This window comes from Rhamphochromis sp. 'chilingali' (genome assembly GCF_963969265.1).
Source record: "Rhamphochromis sp. 'chilingali' genome assembly, chromosome: 7".
Taxonomy (NCBI): Eukaryota; Metazoa; Chordata; class Actinopteri; order Cichliformes; family Cichlidae; genus Rhamphochromis; species Rhamphochromis sp. 'chilingali'.
This window is the reverse complement of record NC_137934.1, coordinates 6,396,255-6,418,567: the sequence shown is the minus strand read 5'-3', so window position 1 is coordinate 6,418,567 and position 22,313 is coordinate 6,396,255. Positions and strand designations below refer to the sequence as shown.

Genomic DNA, 22,313 nt, shown 5'->3' with positions numbered 1-22,313 from the left:
GATATTAAAGTCCTGTTTGTGGCACATTAGTATATGTGAGGGGCAAACTCCTCAAGATGGGTGGTGACCATGGTGGCCATTTAGAAGTCGGCCATCTTGGATACAACTTTTGTTTTTTCAATAGGAAGAGGGTCATGTGACAGATCAAACATATTGGTAATGTCACAAGAAAAACAATGGTGTGCTTGGTTTCAACGTAACTTTATTCTTTCATGAGTTATTTACAAGTTTCTGACCACTTATAAAATGTGTTCAATGTGCTGCCCATTGTGTTGGATTGTCAATGCAACCCTCTTCTCCCACTCTTCACACACTGATAGCAACACCGCAAGAGAAATGCCAGCACAGGCATCCAGTATCCGTAGTTTCAGGTGCTGCACATCTCGTATCTTCACACCATAGACAATTACCTTCAGATGACCCCAAAGATAAAAGTCTAAGGGGGTCAGATCGGGAGACCTTGGGGGCCATTCAACTGGCCCACGACGACCAATCCACTTTCCAGGAAACTGTTCATCTAGGAATGCTCGGACCTGGCACCCATAATGTGGTGGTGCACCGTCTTGCTGGAAAAACTCAGGGAACGTGCCAGCTTCAGTGCATAAAGAGGGAAACACATAATCATGTAGCAATTTCAAATATCCAGCAGCCTTGAGGTTTCCATTGCTGAAGAATGGACCCACTATCGTTGTACCCCATATACCACACCAAACCATCACTTTTGTTGTTCCAACAGTCTTGGAGGGATCCATCCAATGTGGGTTAGTGTCAAACCAATAGCGGTGGTTTTGTTTGTTAACTTCACCATTCACATAAAAGTTTGCCTCATCACTGAACAAAATCTTCTGCGTGAACTGAGGGTCCTGTTCCAATTTTTTTTTTGCCCATTCTGCAAATTCTGTGCGCCGATCTGGAGTTTGTCCCCTCACATATACTAATGTGCCACAAACAGGACTTTAATATCACCAACCATTCCCGTTTTATTACGGTGTATCCATATAAATGGCCCATCCTGTGCTTACTCACTTTACTTTAAGCACGTCTTTTATCCTGTCTTCCTCTTCTCACCCTAACCGGGCCTGGCAGTTCTGGAGGTTTCTTCCTGTTAAAAGGGAGTTTTTCCTTCCCACTGTTGCCAAAGTACTTGTTCATATGATTGTTGGGTTTTTCTCTGTATGTATTATTGTAGGGTCTACCTTACAATATAAAGCACCTCGAGGCGACTGTTGTTGTGATTTGGCGCTGTATAAATAAAATTGAATTGAATTAAAAGTCAAAATTTATACATAATACCTCAGAATTTGATTTACCAACAATGAAGAAAAAAATGAAATAAGTCACAGAAACAACCTTCCACCATAAAGAGTTTGGTGTATGTTCTGAAGTGCTCATGGCTTCATTTAGAAAGTGATGTTAAATAGATTAGTTTATTTCAGACTACAACACATTTAACATCAACAGCATGTTTACACATATATATATAAAAGATAAAATGTTTCATTATGACCCACAACAACTTCGCAATGCTACATCGCGGTTCAGAGTCCAAGTACAGAAAAATAAGGTGATCAGCTCCTCTTTTTGAGGCCTGCAAATACACACGTCCCTTACACCGAGGTTAAGGCAGTCTTGTTATATTTCCAAAACACAACACAAGCTAATTAACAGATTATTTTGTTTGTATTGGAAATATAAAGTACTGGCTGTTAGCACATTTTTCTCCTTGAGATTTAGTTTTACATAATGGCAGGATTTGTACATAAACATGTACTCTGTAACACTGAAAATCTGAATTAAAAGGAAAAAAAAGTGAGCTATCACGCTGTGTTGGCTTTTAACAGCAGGGCAGAGGATGAATAAAAAAATGACACATCAAATAACAGATTATTGCCTGCGGGAGAAGTAAGGCTAATTATCTGTTATGTGTTGGAGGCAGAAGCTGTGCCCAAAACAGGAGAAACCTGAACTCGTGCAGCAAGTAACGATGACACTTGATCAGTTCTCTGCGAGTTGTCAAGGTAGTCAAAGCAAACGTGCCACAAGTACGCAGTAACAGAACAAGAAAATGACATAAACCACATCCAGAGGGCCCTAATCTGTTATGTTCACAGGCATAGTTATCCTCAGTGCACACATGAGGTCAGCAGTCATACCCAGGTATATTTTTGATATGTGTACATAAATAATATGCACAGCCTGCTTCAGATTCACTTTTCTTCACATGTGTAAAAGCTGGCATCCAAGGCACTCAGCTCCAAGACATTCTGGTGCTGCTGGTCAACCAAATTAACCCTTTAATGATACCTCTGCACATCTATGGTTAAAAAAACGCTCCCTTTCCACTGTGCGACCTCTTAATGAAGTGGAAGCAGTCACTTTCCCAACAAAAGCTGCCTCCCCCCTCCTTAAAAAAAGATTTTTGTTTTGCTCCGGTTTGTGCAGCATCCTCAGAAGCTGCATTGCTGTTCCTTCCTGTACATTCATATGCATTTCTCAGTTCATATACTCAGTACATGTCTCTGTATATTTCTTGCAGCAGCGGGTGCAGGGAAGTATCCTCTGTCGTCTTGATTTCTTGCACCAGCTGAGCATGCTCAGTGACCAGCTCCCGGAGGTCAGCCAACTTCTGCAGCAGCCTGGGGAAAAGGAAGGTGTCATCTGGGTGATTGGCCAGCAGGTGGAGCCGCAGCGCCTGAACAATGCTTTCCTGCAACTGCTCTACTACAGGTACGTCTACCAGGCCTGGACGATCTTTGGGAGCAGTGGGGGGGGGGGACAAGATAATGAAGAAGGAAAATTCAAATATGTCTTTTTCTCTTTTAAATTATTATTCTACCACCTATTATCGGCCTTTTACCTCCACAGCAGATAATAGCAGCCACAAAAAGAGCTAGGTCGCTGTCGTCCAGCTCCAGAGAGTTGAAGCGTGTGGCAAACTGGAATTTGGGCTCCATCATGTCACTGAATGGTCGGCGGAGACTCTTGAGGAACTCACGGGTGATAAAGCCTCCACCACGGGCCACCAGGAGGCCGTCCTTGTTCATGCACGAGGCCAAGAGTGTGAAGAGGGCTTCGTAAACACCGTACTTCAAGAGAGTCACCTAAAAGGTAAATAGAAAAGCAATAGCATGTGAACACTCATCTGCTCTTCCTTCCACTTCTTACCATAGAAGGCAACCTGAAACCCACCTGATCATTCAAATCCAGACTCTGGAAACCCGGCATAGCCTTGGCAAATTCCGTTAGCTCTGTGACAGTCTCCACTGAGGTGCTCTGGCAGCAGTGGAAGAGCCTGGCTTCGGCCTCCCTCTGCCGAAGCTCCCCGCACGACACAGCCGGACTCACTTGTCCGAGGACGCTGTCAGACTCCGGATAGTTGCTGTTTGTCATATGGACTGCTAACGTTCTCTCCGCCAGCTGGAACGTCTCCATGTCGTGGATGATGAGAGGCTGCTGGGAAATACAGAATCTGTCGGTGAGGCAGAGGGCAGAGATATAGAGCAGAGAATATTCTCAAACTTTATTTTCCACTTTACCGGCTTGCTAGTTTTTCCAGTGAGTATGAGCCGTGCTTTTGCCTTGTTCATGTTGAAGTTCTTCATGTAGGCATCATGGATCTGCCTGACCAGAAACTTGTGGTCAGACATTAAGGGACTTTCCACATCTTTCTCAACCATCTTGCTTTCCTCCTTCAGCTTCAGTTTTTCTGCCTGGGGCATACGACCAAACCGGATGGCTGGTACATAAAACACTGGTCATTAGAAATTGCCACAGGACTTTCTTTTTTTTTCCCCCCTCACATTGCACAATAAATTGACATATGGAGCCATAAGGCTTATGCTGCCTCAGCAAATATTCAAGGATTCAAGGATTCAAATATGCACTAGTACCCTAAAAAAGAAAGAAAGAAAGAAAGAAAGAAAGAAAGAAAGAAAATCACGTACAACAGATCTGGTACATCCTGTTCTATTTCTATTCTTCTGAGGCATGCCATGTTCCTCTCATGTTTCTGATGCTGCTAGTGGGAGGTCATCACAACAAACTCAGTGACCCTCCAGCATTCACTGCAGACGACGGGCCAGATGTCACAGCAAAAGCATTTTGACTGAAGTAGAGCTAAATTACCGAGGAACGACAACCTGCTGATGTTTTAAAGAGCACATGTTGAGACTGAGGATGTTTAGACTCTTATTGGCAGTTCACGGTGCATCGGGCTAATCACCCTCAAGTTCTTTCACTGCGATGTTTCAGCAGTGCTTTGATCAGAGTAATTTGTTACATACTTGCAACCTTAGTTCCACATATGGGGAAAAGATGTATGATACCAGTTTTTCCATATCAACAGATGTCGGAGAGGTAGAATCACAATTTTACCCTTTTGGTTAGCTTATAATAGCTAGCTTATGGTAGCTAATGCTCGCACACTTAGCCTGACCTTTAAGTTTATCACTGGTTGCTTGAGCTTGTTCTCAGATTATATGTTTTACTGTTTACTCTAATCCTGTAACTGTGACTACACTGGCTGATATTTTGCAAACTTTCAACTTTTTCCATTACCGTTGTGGGACATGCCCACAGAGAGGCACTTGTGGAATCTGCAGTACTGGCACTTGTTTCGGTTCTTCTTTTGGATTTTGCAGTTCCGCTCACACTTATCATACTCCAGCTTCAGCCTGATGGTCCTCCTAAAGAAACCCTGATGTGACAGACAGAACAAAAAGACGTTATCACTTAGCTTTCTCAGTGGTCGTCGTTCAACCACACTGCATAAGCAAAAAATGCACAATATATCCATATTTTCTTACCAGATTTCATTTGTACTCTGCAAACACATTTTGCACCACCTTTGTACAAACTCTGTTTTTGTCTTATATACTCTATTTCCATGTATGCTTGCACACATTTCATTATACTGCAGCAGTCTGTTTCCCACTTTACAAGAAAGATTTAAAGAAATATGGCTCAAGACTTGCATAGTATTGCATGTGCAAAGTACATTAATACGCACATATTAGTGAATGGGATCCAGTGCCTTTGCATTAGCACCCTGCTCAGAGTCATGAACAAAACAGTTAACAGGGAAATTACACCTGTTCTTAAAGGAAAGGATCTCTAAAGATGTGCAGTAGATTTGACCTTTTTTTTGAAGAACATCTCTTTTTGGAGGAGACGTTATAGCCCTCAGATAAGGCAAGGCGCGTGATATTCTAATGCATACTCCACTTACATCAGTAAAATTTCCAACAGGCCAAATGGTCATTAAAGACATCATCTTACACCTGGCTGAATTTATGCTGAATAGCAGCTATTTTATAATTTTATTAGTTTTATTATGCGTCATACGCCACTTTTGTGTCAATTTTAAGCAAAAGAATCTCTTTTGTGTGGGTGGAATCAGCCAATAGAAAGCACTGAAGGCCATATTACAGTCATCAGAAATGCATTACATAACATTACAGAGCTGCAGAAGGAGGAAAAACAGATGTGTGTGTTTATGCCATACATGTCCCTGCATGTTTGTGTTTGGAAAAACAGACACAACCAGAGGCCAGTACTGTGCTGCGATATCTTAGCCGGGAGGCGAGCAGCAAGGCTGACAACATAAACAAAGAGAACGATTGTGCAACGCTTAGGAGCAAAAGTCTCTCTCATTTTTTCAATTTTCTATCACTAAAGGCTTTTCCTGACTCTAATAATATCTCCTTTGCTCTAATGTTTCAGGCCCATTATCACCACAGACTTAAACCCTGGTAGGGCAACATCACAGCGCGTTCACAGTCCCACTGCTCGGTGCGCCTCTCTTTGAAGCGAGGTGCTGAAAATACTCCACAGAGCCCATCCAGCATGGTAACCGCGAACTGTGACTGTGACATATCAGAAGCAAGATTACTGCAGTCAGAGAGTTTAGAAGCAGTGCCGTCAGAGCACGCCCCGTCACATATGCAGTGTCCAACAGTTCAAGGTCATCACGTCCCTGCTTCAGCAGCTGCTGTGTGACACGGTGATAGGTGTCATGCCAACGCTGGCAGCCGCTCTGACAGCAAGACTGTGGTGATGAATGAGACGTGTGTCGTAAAACAGAGCCCCCGTGGGCAGCTACAGAGTTAGACAGCAATAGATTATCCACCAGATGCACTTTTTTAGCATTAGAGCCAGCACAGTGATCAACCGTCATTGGTTTTTATCAGAAAACCCCCCCAACCTATGTGCAGATGCAGAAGTAGAGACATGTTTATCGCATTTCCAATCAGTGGCAATGTCGTGGAAAAGCGAAAGATCTTTATTAAAGAGAAGCAAAGCATGAGACGTCAACAGGGAGAAAGGGTCAGAGTTTAAAAACTCATGCAAAAGTAGCAAATAAATCTCAGATTAGCAGCAACAACCTGCGGCCAGCTGTGAGGGTGCAATGATCTCATGTGACTGCACAAACAACGCAGCGACCGTCCTCTATGGTTTTTAACACGTGCGCTGGTTACTGAGGCCAGCGGTCTCACTTACCCAATGTCCAAAAACATAGATAAAGGAAAAATGAAAGCAGCAAAAACTACATTTTACTAATCATCAAATCCCAAAAGGGAATATTTAGCAAAGTAGAGCAGTCCACTGTGTCAGTAGCTGCTCTGTGTGTTTATAAATGTGCGTGTGTGTATTAATGTCATTGACTTTGGCTCTGTGCCAACCAGGACAGAGGTGACAGGCCTAGCCGTCATGTCCTCTACCCCACATGACTCGGCTGTGTGTCTCAGAAAGTTTCCACTGGTCTCCAGGTCAGGCGCCTCTGCGCTGCCAGGCTTCTGTATGTGTTTTGGTGCTGCGTGCGTTCAGGCATGCACGTCATCTTTTTTTAAACTTTTAGCTGTGCCATTCAAAAGAACCGTGAGGTGAACTGTGTTTTCATTAAGTTAATATCTTTGCGCTCCTTTAATCGCCTTTCTCGCGCCAAAGTACGCCTGCATGATGCAGTCGATGTGCTCCAGCTGGCTACACGATCCCTGTTTAAGTCCCATGTTTCTTACCTTGCAGCCTTCGCATGCGTGCACCCCGTAGTGGAAGCCCGAAGCTTTGTCAGAGCACACCCGGCACTCGAGGTTGAGGGTGCTGCCGCTCTCATCTTGGCCAGCCGCTGCTCCGCACACTCCTGATGATGGACTCGAGGCTGGGGTCAAGGTCTCTACAGCAGAAAAGATAAAAAAGACAAGAGGTTACAAGTTTTAACATTTGGCATGATTAAGGATCCTGCCCCTGATTCTTTCCACCAAGTTTCTTACCTGTCTCTCTGTACACCAGTGGCACCGATGGGTTGAAGTTGGGGTAGCACTTATGTGAGTAAATATATGTTTTTAAAATTGGGGTCTTTGGGTCAAGCCAGATCTAATAATGAGCTTCTAATATTGTCATTTAAAGCCATATTAGGCTCCAAATCTTGACCAAAACAGCAAGGTAGACCAGAGCCCTACAGAAGGTGTTAGATAGCTTTTTAATTCTCTGAGGCATATGTTCTTGGAAACCAATCTCAACTGGTGATGAAGCTACCCCTCATACTCACCCAGTGCGACAGAGCTGTTGGACCCCGAACCAGTGCTCTGGTACTCTGGAAAATCAAACCCCAGAGCATCATCTCCTATAGACTGGGAGATATCACGAAGATCCTCCATCAGGTCTCCACATAGTGGACTTCCCAGGAGGGAATCCCCCAGTGGGGATGGGGGGCTGTAGTGATCCCCTGCCATGGTAGAGACCAGGGATTCAAACCCTCACTCACCAGACTGTAAAAAAAAAAAAAAAAGAGAGAGAGATTTTGGATGAGGAAAATGAAGTCTGTGAGTGTGAAAGCACACCTCTGCTAATGTTTGGACAAACTCCTTTTAAACATCAAACTGATCGTATTGACCATCTCCATCATGTTTATTTTGAAACTTGATGTGATGAGCAAAGGTTGGATGGAACTAGGAAATTAAGAGCCACTGCACATTTATAAGGTATAAGCTATATGATAAAGTTTAGCGTACTTTGCAAGAGTCTATCAGGACTATAATGTACAAAATTAATATCATATTGTATTAAATAAGACATGCAACTAGTGACTGAGAACATTAGCAGATCAGGAAAGTGTTTATTAAGGTCACAGAACAAGTGAGCAGTATGGTAGTTTTCTCATTAACTTCTATGCAACTTGACATCTTTGTGCAGCTAGAAGTCCCCATCCCCTTTCTGGCCATCAGATTTTATGCATTGGCTTAACTTTTCATACAGTTATGCAATTTGCTAGATAAGCGATGGATGACTGGTTGGTTGATGGACAGATGGACAAGTTCAGGCAGTGTGTTTTCACATGAAGACTACTAAAGCGCTGATATATGAAGCATTTCTCATCTCATCTTACAATACACAAACAGCGGTGAGTGCATCCCGAGGTTTATCCACTGGACACCCTCTCAGGGACTCAACAGTGGGTCACAAATGAAACATTTACCACATTCTTACAAAACATCATAATATGACTCCACAGGAGACACCAAGCAAGCAGCAAATATTAAAACAGAAAATGAAATGCATGTTTATTGTCAAACATGTGAGACGACCGTCTGAAAAATGCAAATGAAGCACTGTCTTTCACTCCACCGGGGTCCTAATGCCATAAGAAAAATTCTATTAAGTTAGTATTGTGAGGACTATGTTCGTAAGTGAACCGTGCCTTGTGAATCAACAGCAGCACATTATCCTAAATGACTTATTTTCACACGTTTAATCCCGATCTGTTCAGCCAAAGTATTCACACATACAGCTAAATTCAAAGCCTTTCACTCTGATATATGAACCTGCACGGAGCATATAGTGTCTATTATATACACTGTTTACACTATGTGAATAGCTTTTAGGTCTACGGCACACAATTTAAAGTCACTTTTGTCTCTTGAGAATTAAAATCAAGACAGAAGTAAACAGTCGACCTGTCTCTTCTTCTGCACGTCTGCTTTCAAGAGTGGATCTCGCTGCGTGTTGTGTGGGTGGGTGTTTGCTGGAGCTCCCAGCTGCTCACAGCGGGGTAAAGGACATCTGTTTGAACCATCACGCAACACAACAGCACCACGGCCAATGTTCGTGTTCTGTAAGGTGCTCTCTCCAACCTCCAGTAATTTATAACAGCAGATGTTACTGCAGACTTTCTTGATAAGCAGATTAGAACCATCCAAAGCATTTTTTGGATGCGAAACCTAATAAGGAGGTGACCACAGACGCACAGTTTGTAGGATAAAGGCAGAAAAACAAGTCTTCCCTGCAGACAGGCGTTTCAGATTGATGGTCTGCTTTCCTAACCCTCTTAAAATGCAACTCATTCATTTTTTACAGTATTGCGTTACCATTTTACCTGTGTTTTAATTACATCAAATCTGCCGAAATTGCGATGCACAATCTCAGCTTGCACAGTTGCACACATCTGTAAGACACGCATGAAAAAAACCCAAGTGTGACTGTACAACTTTCGCTGTCTAAGCTACTTTAAACTTAAAGCATGCACTATGACAAAAAAGGGGTTGAAAAAAGTTGATAAAATCCTGTCTGTGTTAGGAAACATGCCCTCTGTGAACTCCTGAGCACCATCAGCAAGGATTATATTGATCCGAGCATGCGTCTGTATGTTTATCTAGTCTTTGTGTTGCAGCATTTAGGGGACAGGTCGTGACAGGACTCTGACACCATGCAGGTAAATAAGTACGAGTGTGCAAACAGATGTGTGCCGGCACCTGCAGCACGCCATCAACTGCACCATACAGAGTGTATTATACCTGCGTCTAAAGACTTTTTTAACAAGACACAGCAAACTTTTTGGGCAGTCATTGACAAACTTGCTGACCAACTGGTTTGTTAAACTGCTTTGATGCAGAGCGTGTGCCCGCTGATAAATTTGTTGCCCCTGGGTGCTCAAAGAGATTTCTTCATCAAAGGGTCGATTGAGCAACTCCTGTACATTCTGCAACAATACACAGCAGATAAACCACAGATCAACGAGTTAAAGTCCAGCCATGATACTCATTTCCACATATTGTTATTTTTCTTGGAGTCTAGAGTCCAACACACACACACACACACACACACACGTATAAAATTCACAGTTTGAAATAGTAGTTAATAATATTACACTAGGTGTTCATGCAAGCCCTCAGTTCACCCAGTGATTGGTTTTGCTCCTCTCCTTTTCTAATCACCCCCACGCTTTTTTTGATTTTTTTGATTGGCTGCCCCTCACAAACAGGAGGTTATGTGCTAACACTGACATCAGACTGAATTTTAAAAAAAAAATGAAGCTACCCTTCCATGCCACCTCCATATCCACCACTGTAACAGTGGATAAGAGATAAATTAAAAAGGCATACTACACGCTGCTTAATGAATTGTTAAATCGAAGGGATGTTGCAGAGGGTATGGCGATTTGTTGGTGAAGTCTTGGAATTTGGAGAAAGGTGAAACTTTAAGGCTGTAGTTTCTAAAATGTGAGAGCTTAAATACAGCTTATTAAAAAATTTTGAACTTTATTATCATTTGTTATGGATTAGTTGGATGTCACAGTATTTTGATGGTTTCATCATGCCTGTAACTCTGGCCTGTCTCATTCATGTATTAAAGCCAGTACAAGGTGACAGCAAAGTTAATTGACTATATTTCCGTTTGAGTCCAGCCCATGCTTCCCCTCTACCTCAGAGGACATTGTGTTTTAACTCCCAGAGGAACTTTGATCCCAGACCTTAGGGCTCTATCTTTAGGTTAAAGGAGAAGAGGAAACAGGAGCTGCAGCCAGAGACGTCGGCTGGACTCAGGAGAGAGCACGTCAGACGATACAAAGGAGCCAAAATCAAAACACAAGGCATCATATTTCTAGTCACCTGGAAAGTTGCACATCCTTTCTTAGCCTTTGTTAATTAAAAAAAAAAAAAAAGCAACAGCTCACATTTGTCAGTGCTGAATCTGGATCGGCTGTTTGGACTTTTCGAAAACAAGGTCATCCACTGGCCACAGATTGAAAAAATAAATTTAAAAATCAGGCACAGAGTAAACGTAAAAGCCACATCAGTCTTGCATCATCAAAGTATCTCTTTGCATTGCTGCACAGAGTGTGACATAGAAGCATATCTGGGGCTGCAGGGGGAAGCGTGCCTTCCAGTGTGCGTCTGCGGTTTAGTCACAACAGATGAAGACATGACTTAAAGGAAGTTTATCTAGAGCTCACTCGCAATACAGCTCACTAAAGACAAGTGTGTGTTTGTGTGTCTGTGTGTGTGCTTTAAGAGAAAAGAGATACAAAGTTAGCCACAGTGTCCACTTCACTTATACTTTCTGCGCGATTGAATAACAAAGTTTGTTGAATCAACAGGCAACTGCACAGAGAGCTTCTTACACAGTTACATAACATTATAGAAATAAATGTTGGTAAATACCTCAGCTCGGAGTCTGCTATCCGGAGCATTTCAAGCAGAGAGCTGCTTCGGGCCTGGGACGCTCACGGATGCGCCTGCTGATCGGCTCTGCTGCCTCCCTCCCTGCCGTCAAAAACGTCATCCTCAGCAGGAAATAACGTAGAGAGGGACCGCAACATGGCGCACACACCTCCTGACACACCTATGGTTTCAACCAATCGGAACACGAGAATTGTGTGCGGGAGGGGGGGGGGGGGGGGTTGTTCGGTAAGACACAATCCCTTCTTGGTGGCTCGGTGCAGGATGAACCGGTGTGGAGGCGCATTATCTCCTTTATCTGTACCCGGTGAAGGGCGACTGGATCTCTCTGCCTGGGCCTGTAAGATTAATGCCATCCGATCGCCTCCAAAACCACTTCCTGTAATTAAAACGTCAGCAGCGTCATACTATCGAGTAATAATTACGTGAATGCTCAATAAAACGACAGCTTTTCCAGTGACCTGCCCGCTGGCAGGCAGTCTGGTGATAATCTCGCTGTAAGCAGTGTGTGCTTTTCAAATATCCTGCAAGTATCAAATGGATATTTTTGTGACACTATTATGACGTATTGTACTGCAGTTAACAGTGGTCACTTTTCATCTTTAAGGACCTTACAAAATACTCAAGATGGTTGTAATTTAGTTAGTAAATATTTATATTTGCAGGCTAATTACTGTATCAGTGAGTGTGTCAAACATGAGGTTCAGGGGCCAAACTCGGCCCGCCAAAAACTCCAACCTGGCCCACTGGACAGCAGTGAAAAATGTGAAGGGACTTCTAACAGTATTTTTCTGTTTTTTCTATGTTTTCTATTTTTAATGAACAAATATCAGAATGAATTAAATGACAGAAACGTTCCTGTTTTGTTTATTATCCATAATAGGAAGATTTTTTTTTATAGTGGATCCACTGCATATATATATTTTTGAAGTATTATTACTATAGTACAGTGTGTGCAACGAGCCATTTTCAACTGTAATTTTACCAGTCTGTTACTTACAGAGTCGTGCTGACAGATTTCTTCCATTTTCAGCAGCATTTCTTTATTGTGTAGAAAAACTGAGACGTACTGTTGAAATCTGTGGCATTTAGTTCATGGTTTAACTTCTTTACACTGGCATGGAGTTCCACTGGTCTGACCCACTTACCCTCTAAAGTGGGATATATGTGGCCTACAGTGTAAAATGATTTTTGACACCCATGACTTAACCTTACAAACCCTTTAAGGCCAAGTATATAATATTTGATACATGACATGCTCGATGTAGCAAAACACATATATGCAAATTGATGACTCATTGCTTTTTTTGGTAATTTGTCTAAAGGTTCACCCCACCCACCACCAATTTAAAACAATCAAACTAGCTGAATGAACTTTTGCTTCTAATTCCAAACCTTCTCTTTCACAGCTTTTTGTTCATTAGTGTAAAACTTGCTCTATTGTAGCATTTGTGTGAAGCCACACATTTCAGGTGACAATCAGAGATATGTGTTGTGTCCAAGTATTGCTGGGAAATGACAAATAAGTCTGTCTCTTGGTGTTATGCTGCTCACAGTTAAGCAGTAAGAAAGTGAAGGTCATTTTAGTGTCAGCCTAATTTGCAGTTGCAATCCAAATAACAACTGTCTGAGTGTTTGAATGGCATTCTACCTACTAAGCCACACACTGGGATACAAATCACGGGCATCTTTCAGGTGTTTGCCTTTTATTTACACCTTAAAAAATCCCCATCTTCTTTAAAACACATTTAATAGCATGAATAAGGTAGGCGTGTGTACTTGCTTTTAAAACGGTTGCTCCAAAAAGCCTCCCTTCACAATTTAGTGCTAATGGCACTTCATACTGTGGCTACCAGCTGGTGTTTTTTATTTGATGGTGTACACTTGGAAGATTTTTGATATTTAACTGTGACCCTATGGAACACATACTTGACCTGTGGCAAAATTAACTTTATTTCAACCATAAGCACGATGTTGTGTCAGTGCTGCTGTAAGGTTACTTTAGTTGGCAGAAAGCAGCCCTCCTTTCCTGCCTGGACCTCCTACATGTAGGTCAGCAGGACACCCTCATTCTGTACCAACTCCTTAGAAATTTATAGCCCGTCTTAAAGTACATCTAACAAATTAGTGTAGACTGCGATTGTCTCCAGCAAAGCAACAACACCGCATTTAATATCTGGCACCATCTACTGTGAAATGACGCATGACAATAGGATATTTTGGCTGTCATATTTTCCTGTGGACCTGCACAGTAAGTGTAGACGATAAAAACCCCTCATGGTGGCTCAGCGTGTTCTCCCACAAACAAATGGCAGGGTGATAATTTATGATTTTCTTTGGTTTTACCTCGGCACCTGGTCTCCCGTTCCATCTGGGATGGAAACACAAGCTCATTTTTTCTGAATACGAAATGGTTTTTAAGCAGCGAGCTACAGAATCAGCTTTGGTCAGGGATGTCGCTTGAAAACTCAAAGCAAAAGCTGCACTCCTACGTGTGGTTTCATAAAACAGCATGACTCTTGGCTGTTTGCTCTACCTTCAATTGTTTTCTGGAGTTTTACTTGCCTTTAATCTTGCACAGTATTAACATCTTAATTGGAAGAAATCCCATGCAATTGATTTTTGTTTTAAAGAACAAAAGAGAAATGATGCATGCTTTTTAGGAGACTTTTCTAGACAGATAAAAAGATACATGTTCCTCAGACACAGAGGCTTTGGGGATTAGAATTTCAGGGCATTATGAGCTCCTTAAAGGGATTAGAGACTAAAGCAGCATTTCGAAGAAAATATCCCATCTAGGGAGACTCTACTGTTGCACAGTTGTTATCAGCACAAAGATCAGACTTCAGCCATTATTTGCTCAGCAATTATTTCTTGTCCAGTCTTTATTTAATTACTGGGGGAAAAGTACAAGCAGTATTAAAACATGAATGCTAATAAAATTAAATAAATGCCTTTTTTATGCCATCTTCCCAGTGCGAGTTACAAATGTGTAAAGTGATTGTCTCTCTGAAATGCGTCGTGTGAGTGAGCGCCACTCACCCATACACATGAACCCTTGAGATCGAATGGCAGTCTTTTGTGGGCCTTTGTAAAAGAGACTGTCCCATTTTTCAGAGGCAGGGAAAATGACAAAGATGCGCGCGCTCCTGTGATGTATTGCTGCCCTCCAGGGAAGGCAGTAGGTTGTATAGTTAGCTCCTGATGGGGTAAAATCACAACCCTGAAACCACACAACCTACTACCTCACCCTGTACGAACATCATAAAGCACCCAGGCGGGTACGGAGAGGATTTGTGCGCGAGCCGCATCGCTGCATAAATGAAACTGAAAGCAACTTTGTTATTTATTATTGCAATGAGGATTGCCATGATAATGTCAGTTGAAATGTTACATGCTGCACATAAAAGGATGCACTTGCAGGAAAAGTTACATGAAAAAGCTGCAAAAGTAAAAGTGGCTAGATTTCACATTACTTCGCTAAATTTACTACACGCTGTGAGAACAAGCTTCACTGGTTACAACTTCAGACTAGCAGAACTTACCTTTTTTTAAAAAATAATAAAAAACAACAACAACAGGCATCAATAAAAAGAGAACAATTTCCCACAAAAATCTGCATATTATTTTAGGTTAAACAAACAAACGAGTCCAAATTCAAAAGTCATGCTTCTTATCCTCTTGTGGGTACGATGATGAAGATGATGTTATTACAGCCGCTTCAGGAAAGACAGTAAGTTGTATAGTCATCTGACAGCTTGGGAATGACCCTAAAACTATACAACCTACTACCTCACCCCAAAGGACAGTTTAACTCTCGCACGGCTCTCCAGTCGCACCCAGTCGACCTGTGGGAACAGAAACTCAACGACAACTGACCTTTGTGAAATTAGGACAATACTTTAAAAAAAAAAAAAAAAACTAACTACAGATAAGCTGTAATGGGTGGAGTTAAGTGTGTAAAATTCAACCACAATTCAATGTAATAAAACAACAGCATCACAAATGTGCCGATAAAAACCATAGCATCCAATTAAAGGCAGAAAAAACAGGTGGATCTTCATAAAGTTGATTTTGTCATCGTTCCAAAGGTCAAAGCTGAACTTCTGTGTGCTTGTACTGTTAGTGTATTGTACTGTGTGTAATGTAGGCAGCTATATTCAATGTCATGTGAAAACGGTAACGTAATTAAATGTTTAAAATTTTAAATAAAGCCAGTTCTGTAGTCTTAGCAAAACATCATCATGAAGCAGCACTTAAACTTACTTAATTCACAGATAAAACACTGCATGTCCAAAAAAGTGCTTGTTTTACATTTTAAGAAATGAAACATATATTTATTTCTGTTTTGTTCAATCCGTTTGTTTTTTTTCTAAACTTGTTAAATCCTGACCCAGCTGCCAATCTATCAGAGGTTTAACACACGCAGACACACAACAACATCTCACAATCACATCCACAGACACATTTATAATCACTATTTACCCAACTTAAGATGCACTGTGGGAGGAAAGTACCCAGAAAAACCCACACAGGCACATGGAGGACATCCATGCAGAAAGGCCCCAGCTGATCATGAGGTTCCTTATTTTTTTTTTATACATTTAAAGGAGAGGCTTAATATGCGAAATGTGTGGTAATTAAAAAACAAAACAAAATACACTCAAAACACTTCCTCTGCATGTCACTTGAGCTTGGCAGGTCATCTTCCCTGAGCAGGTCTGTGCGGTCTGTCAACTCGCCTCCTCTCAGGTTTCCTCGTCTCGATGCTGACAAACGAGAGGAGAGAGTGAGCTGCGCTTCTCTGTTCAAAGGTCAGACTTTCACTTCTTGTCTAACACAGGAGCATCAGAAAACAACAGAGCACCTATATCAGCGGGTTCACACATGTCATCCACGATGGATACAGAGAGCAATACGTGGGCCTCCTTCAGTGCCAGTGTGCAAACACACGACTGCAGGTGCTTGCATGTCTGCATGTGAATGTGTAGAGAGTGCAAGTATCCTGTGGCTGTATTATTCATGACTATCCTGTTGCATCTCTCTGTATTGCTACCTGGCAGTTTATTAGAGGAACACACACACAGTCACACCATTAAAAGTGACTCCAAAACTCTGAAGTCGTGTGTTGTGCTTCATGGTAAACCCATCTGTGTGTGTGTCGCAGGAAACCTCGCTGCAAGTGAGCAGATTTGTATGTCAGAGTGTGTGTTGGCCTGAAAGGTCGAGCAGACGAGGTTGTGGTTGTTTCAGGGAGTTTCCTGAGTGAGACAGGAGAGGCTGCGGCTCTGCTGCGGTTTCCCCCTCGAATTGGGGAGCGACGGAGGGGAGGGGAGAGGCGTGAGGGCGCGAGGTGGGGGTCAAACTTATAAAAGTGAGTCACTGCCTTAACTCTTCACGTGCACGCACCAGTTTGTGGCTGTTTTATTGCAGGTCGTTTATCCCATAAATGCCACACAAATCTCTATATGAGCTACTTACTGTCCAACCCTGTGAGGTATAAGCAGGCCTGACTGTGTGTGCAGCTCTGTTTCACTTGCACTGCTAATGTGTGTATGCAGGGTATCGGGTTTACACAAGAGAGGCCCTTTTACTTAAAGGGTCATTCCAGGTAAATTATGACAAATGTATTTTCCAGTTTACTTCTGCTGAACCAACGTTTTTATGCATGTGTCACTGAGATTTCTAACCACAGTTAAATGTCTTTTGATTTTACTCAGAAATGTTACGTAAAAAAAAATTATTAAATTATCCAGAGTGAAAAGGACGACTTTTTTTGGAATACATAGGACTGCTTTTATTAAAAGTTATTAAATACTATAAACAAGCAGAATTTTATTAATCTCTACTGGAAGTGGGTGGAGACAGAAAGCAAAGCACAAAAACGTTAACCCTAAAAACACAAGGTCAGTCAAAAATCTTCGTTTCTTTTGTAATTTTGGGTCAAAAAGCTTTTAACATTGCCCAAAAGCATTACATTAACACTTTTCTTTAGTTAATGCATTTAATTAAAATATAATTGTCTGTTAAATGTGATTAAAACATTTTTGATAACACAACTGTTTTACAGTTTGTCAAAAAAAAAAAAAATTAAAACGACTAAAGAGAGGCGCAAGTGAGATCCTCGATCTAGGCATGAACTTGCAAACAACTTTCCAAAAATACATTCATCCAACATTTTGAATACACAGTGCCATAAACTGTAAAACTGTCAGGACTGAGCTTCACAATTATTTGAGATTAACCAATTCACCCTTTGAAGTGAGTGGAGCCGGTGTGTCTGGAGGGTTACAATAATCAGCAAATATAAATCAAGAGTAATTGCTTTTTTCACCGCTTGCTGTTTTTTCATTTGTCGTTTTGATTTAACGGCACGCGGTCAGCCGTGCCGCCGGAAAGCCTGAAACTGAGGTGAGATAAAAAGTCGAGCCTGAACCAAACCCATGAGTGTGTTTGTGCAGAAGAGCGCCGATCCGAAAATGTTCTAGACGTGTATGCGACTCAAAGTCGTCTTTTAATATCAGAAAAATCTTAAGTGTGAGGTGTCCTGTCGCTCTGCATGCAGTTGATCAAAACCACCAACAGGTGTCATGTCTCCCTAAGTATGCTGGGAGAGAGTGCGCAGACCCGAGGGCTCCTGTGACAATGAGGCCTTTGTGTAATTCCGGGGTGCCAGCCGGTGTGCCCTCGTGTACTGTTTCTCTCTAATCTTCATTTGACCTTTAGGCTGACGGCTCTTCTGTCCCATTTTTCCTGACTAATTTCCTTTGAGGAGATTATCTTTGAGCTGCAGCACAGACTTACCGTTTCAGATGACACAACAGACACAACGCACCGATACGAGTTTTGACAAAACGCATCACACGATGCTACGGCCACTGGTGTGTGCTGGAGACGGTTGTGTTTGATAAACTAACAACAAACCGCGGTCGCTGAGCTGTGTGCTTATATCATGGAAAGCAGTCCCGAATGATTTTTGACTGTCCGGGCATGTACACACACAAAATAGGTGCTGCTATATACACCAAAAGTGCTACAAAAACATACACGGATTCAATAACAAGAATATAATTTTAAAGAAAATTAATAAAAATGTTAGACTAACCTTGATATCAATGTCTGGCACGGAAAAATAAAGTCACTCCCAAGTAATGACTCTGCAAATGAAAGCGAAAAACAGATAATTATAGTTACACATGTCTGTGCGTGTAGCATTGTTAAAATTTATTCACAAAACACACACATGTGCACACACACTCGGCAAGGTGTCCATGTATCGCTCAGGTCATAAACCTGCCAAGCAGTTACTTAAGTGTATCATTAAGGCTGATGTAGCATATGTTAGAGTGATCATAGCTCAGAATACTGTAGCTGAATTTAGACGGGATAACTGCATTACCATTCACTGCCAGTGCAGCTTAGATTCATCTCTCAAAAAGGTACTAACTCCAGGAAATTACTACAGGAACTTAGATTACTGTAGGTCCAGAGAAAGACAAATTAGCCTTTAGCCTTTTTTTTGGTTTGTTTTCGGCATTTCTTTTAGGCATTCGTACGTCTTTATTTTGGTCCAATATTACTTTTTATTAAACAAAATGTGGAATTTTTTAAAGTGCTTATATTAATATTTAAATATAAACGACAGTAACTGAACAATTAGAAACAAAAACAAAAAGCAGAAAATTAAATATTATAGCTAAAATATTTTTTTATGTTAACAATTAATTTTAAATCTACATTTTAAGCTTGAAATAAATAAATAATATGGACACCATCCTCTGTTTCACTCTCTCTCTCTCTCTCTCTATCACACACACACACACACACACACACACACACACACACACACACACACACACACACACAGTATCCTTAAAACATATTAGAGAAATAATAAACGCCAACTGTAAAGTACATTTACAAAAATGTAAAGCAATTACATATTTAAATGTTTATATACATCAGTGAATTACAAATGTATTTCTCATAAGAAAACGAAAACACCAAAAAAAATTCTCAAGTCTTTTAAAAACTACACTAGAGTTATCCAACGATTAAAAAAAACAAATACAACAAAATAATTATTTTTCACTTAATAAACTAAATTGTGTACTAATATAGTAAACACACACACACACACACACACACACACACACACACACACACACACACACACACACACACACACACACACACACACACTCTTTCTCAAGGACTGTTTTGCTACACCTTCAGAAAATAAAAAGCTGGAATCTCCCATGAAAATCAAATTCATCTAAAACCTTCCCTGAAATAAAAACAGTTCATGAACAACATACTCTCACACACACATACACACAAACAGGGATTGAAACAAAAAGAAGTGTAACTGAAACTAAAAACAATCTGTGTGTTCTCACGTCTCATTTCTGCTTTGCTGCTATACAAATTAAGTCGTCTTCATACCAAACTGACTCCATCTATAAAACTGACACTTCCATCATATTATTTATTTATTTTTACACCACAAAGTAAGTAATTAAAGTATGTATACTTGTAGTTTTTAAAAATGGGTCATTATGCTATTTTACTATGTGTGTGCCTTTGTATTTTACTGAAATGCACCTGTGTATATGTTTGAGGGAGACTGTGTGGCCAACTGTAGTGCATTGTGTGTGTGTGTGTGTGTGTGTGTGTGTGTGTGTGTGTGTGTGTGTGTGTGTGTGTGTGTGTGTGTGTGTGTGTGTGAATGCTCAGAGGAGGAGGCTGTGCCCTGCACTCCTTGGGAGAGGCGTGGGAACCCCATTCATCTTAGGAGCCAGGGTTCATTGTGGGGTACACAGCATCAAATGTGTCTGGTTGTTTGCCTGTGTGTGTGTGTGTGTGTGTGTGTGTGTGTGTGTGTGTGTGTGTGTGTGTGTGTGTGTGTGTGTGTGTGTGTGTGTACGCGCGCGCACGCAAGATGTTGTGTGATGGTCTTTATATTCGCTTTCTGAATGTCGTTTACTTTTCTAATGTTTTGTAATGACAACATTTCGATTACAAGCTTTCGATGTTATATTCACATTTACAGTAAATATTTAAACAAAAAATATTTACTTGCTTATAGGAATCACGGCAGGAACAATTAATGGCTCTTCAAACATAGGAAAACAATGTGCGCTGCATTAAATCGCTCAAAAAACTACAATTTACTGCCAGATTTGCAAGGGAAAAAAGTAACGCTTATCAATTTCAAAAGCTGGCCAGGATTGCTTCCTTCATTTTCCCCAGATGAAATATTATTTACAGACTTGGCAATATCTTGTGGACATGTACTGTACAACGTACGATGTGCGATGAAATAAAAAGACCTAATAAATGAGGAGTTTTGCGTATACAAAAAGTGAAAGAAAATCGCTAGAAAAATATTTTGATATGTTTCCAAACGGTGATCGATAGTTTTCAAGGCGCTAAAAACATTCTGAAGCGGGCTTCTCTCTATTTAGACAGGACAGCGGATTCCACTGCTTCCTCACACAAATATATTGGATTGTACTGTGTTTCTAGGAAATGTGTGTTCATTAGAGTTAAACAGATAATGTAGGAAGGTAAAAACAAACAAAAAGTCAGAGCAGAAATGAGAAGACAGCCATATCCTGTATCTGACTCCTGCAGTTTTCACTGCTACACCTAAAGAGTAAATGTGTCTAAATGCTGCTATATAACTCCTAATTTCACCTGACTGAGGGTCTGAAGAACAGGGATTGGATGCACTAAAGCGACGTCAGGATTTCCTGTCAGTGTGACAGTGATGGAGGAGTTTAAGCCAGGCTCAGTAGTGTGAGAGTGGCGGTTGAATAGGCCTGTCAAACGTAGGATGTAGGTGGGATGACTAGAGCTATCTGTGATGACTCACGCTGCCTCCACTCCTACCTTTTGGTCATGGTCGACTCTGATGTGCTGAGGTGTTCAACGTGGAGTGATATCGATTTAAAATAAAAAATAAAATTTTAAAAAGCAAGATTTTCAATTAGCGAGCTTTTCAAAAACTGATTTATGGATGATAATTAAAAGATGCCAAGTTGAATGGCACTGCTGAGGGGTGTGGCGCACTCAGTGTTTTAATTATGTGGAAATTTTAATATAATACGGACAAAATTAGAGCCGATATTCATTGTCATGGATGAAGTAGCAGTTGTAATCAGGTAATAATAATATAACCTTTTTAATTTCCTTTAAAAAGCAGAGCACTCGACTACAGTCAACATGTACCTCTCAAACCGTGTGCGTTTACAGTTTAATCAAACCATAGTCTGTAACCGAGCGAACGCGGGCAAGCTTTAAATCTTAAGACCTTAATGGAGTTCTTTTTAGGAAAAAGTTTTCGTTTTAATAAAGCATCATAAACGATGTGTCCAAAAAGGCCTGTTTGAGCCATATTAAAGAGACGTGGGGCCACGTGTCAGCACTGACCCATTTTCAAATATTTAACCTTTACTTCCAGGGAATAAACTAGGCACATATTCATTAAGATGAGGTTTTAATAGCAGAGCTCAATACGAGTGGTGTTTAATCATTTTCTGATAGACCTGAGAAGAGGGGGAGAGAGAGAGAGAGACAGACAGACAGACAGAGGGGGAGAGGTAGAGATAGAGAGAGCATTGTGGTGGGGCTCGGCCTTGTGTAGCAGGCCTTCCCTGGCCATCAGCCCAACATTACAGCACTATTCCTTCTCTGCTCCCTCCAAAAAAGCATTTCTCTCTCTGAAACACACGAAAGGCCGATCCGGAGTGCTAAAGTACAGGTAGGAATGCACTAGAGAAGAGATTTGCTCAGTTTCGTCGAAATTTCAAAGCCAATGCCACGTTTCTAACCAGTTTGACTATATTTAGTTAAGCC

The 22,313-nt window shown here is 41.2% G+C and overlaps 1 protein-coding gene across 4 annotated transcripts; it reads right to left on the bottom strand.

The window, feature by feature from the left end:
- Positions 1 to 1,419: 1,419 nt before the first annotated feature.
- Positions 1,420 to 11,587, bottom strand: LOC308399316 (peroxisome proliferator-activated receptor alpha-like). 4 transcript variants are annotated; one of them, XM_080886519.1, is made up of 8 exons: positions 11,436 to 11,587; positions 7,547 to 7,766; positions 7,017 to 7,171; positions 4,558 to 4,696; positions 3,537 to 3,736; positions 3,190 to 3,453; positions 2,858 to 3,101; positions 1,420 to 2,636 (listed from the first exon to the last, which is right to left on the bottom strand). In XM_080886519.1, exons 2-8 carry the CDS (start codon positions 7,728 to 7,730, stop codon positions 2,494 to 2,496), a joined length of 1,329 nt encoding a protein of 442 aa, XP_080742645.1. In that variant the 5' UTR covers positions 7,731 to 7,766; positions 11,436 to 11,587; the 3' UTR covers positions 1,420 to 2,493. The 4 variants fall into 4 exon arrangements, with proteins under 4 accessions (XP_080742645.1, XP_080742642.1, XP_080742643.1 ...); XM_080886516.1 differs by having other exon boundaries at positions 1,420 to 2,751; positions 11,436 to 11,570; XM_080886517.1 differs by having other exon boundaries at positions 1,420 to 2,751; positions 3,190 to 3,450; positions 11,436 to 11,570.
- Positions 11,588 to 22,313: the final 10,726 nt, after the last annotated feature.

Bases quoted from the DNA above. Each gene is read 5' to 3' on its own strand.
- LOC308399316 (XM_080886516.1), bottom strand. From the start codon at position 7,730: ATGGCAGGGGATCACTACAGCCCCCCATCCCCACTGGGGGATTCCCTC. The intron at 7,172-7,546 runs GTGAGTATGAGG...TTTCTGCTGTAG, and splicing joins CAACAGCTCTGTCGCACTGG to AGACCTTGACCCCAGCCTCG. The intron at 2,752-2,857 runs GTAAAAGGCCGA...CTGCTCCCAAAG, and splicing joins TGCTATTATCTGCTGTGGAG to ATCGTCCAGGCCTGGTAGAC.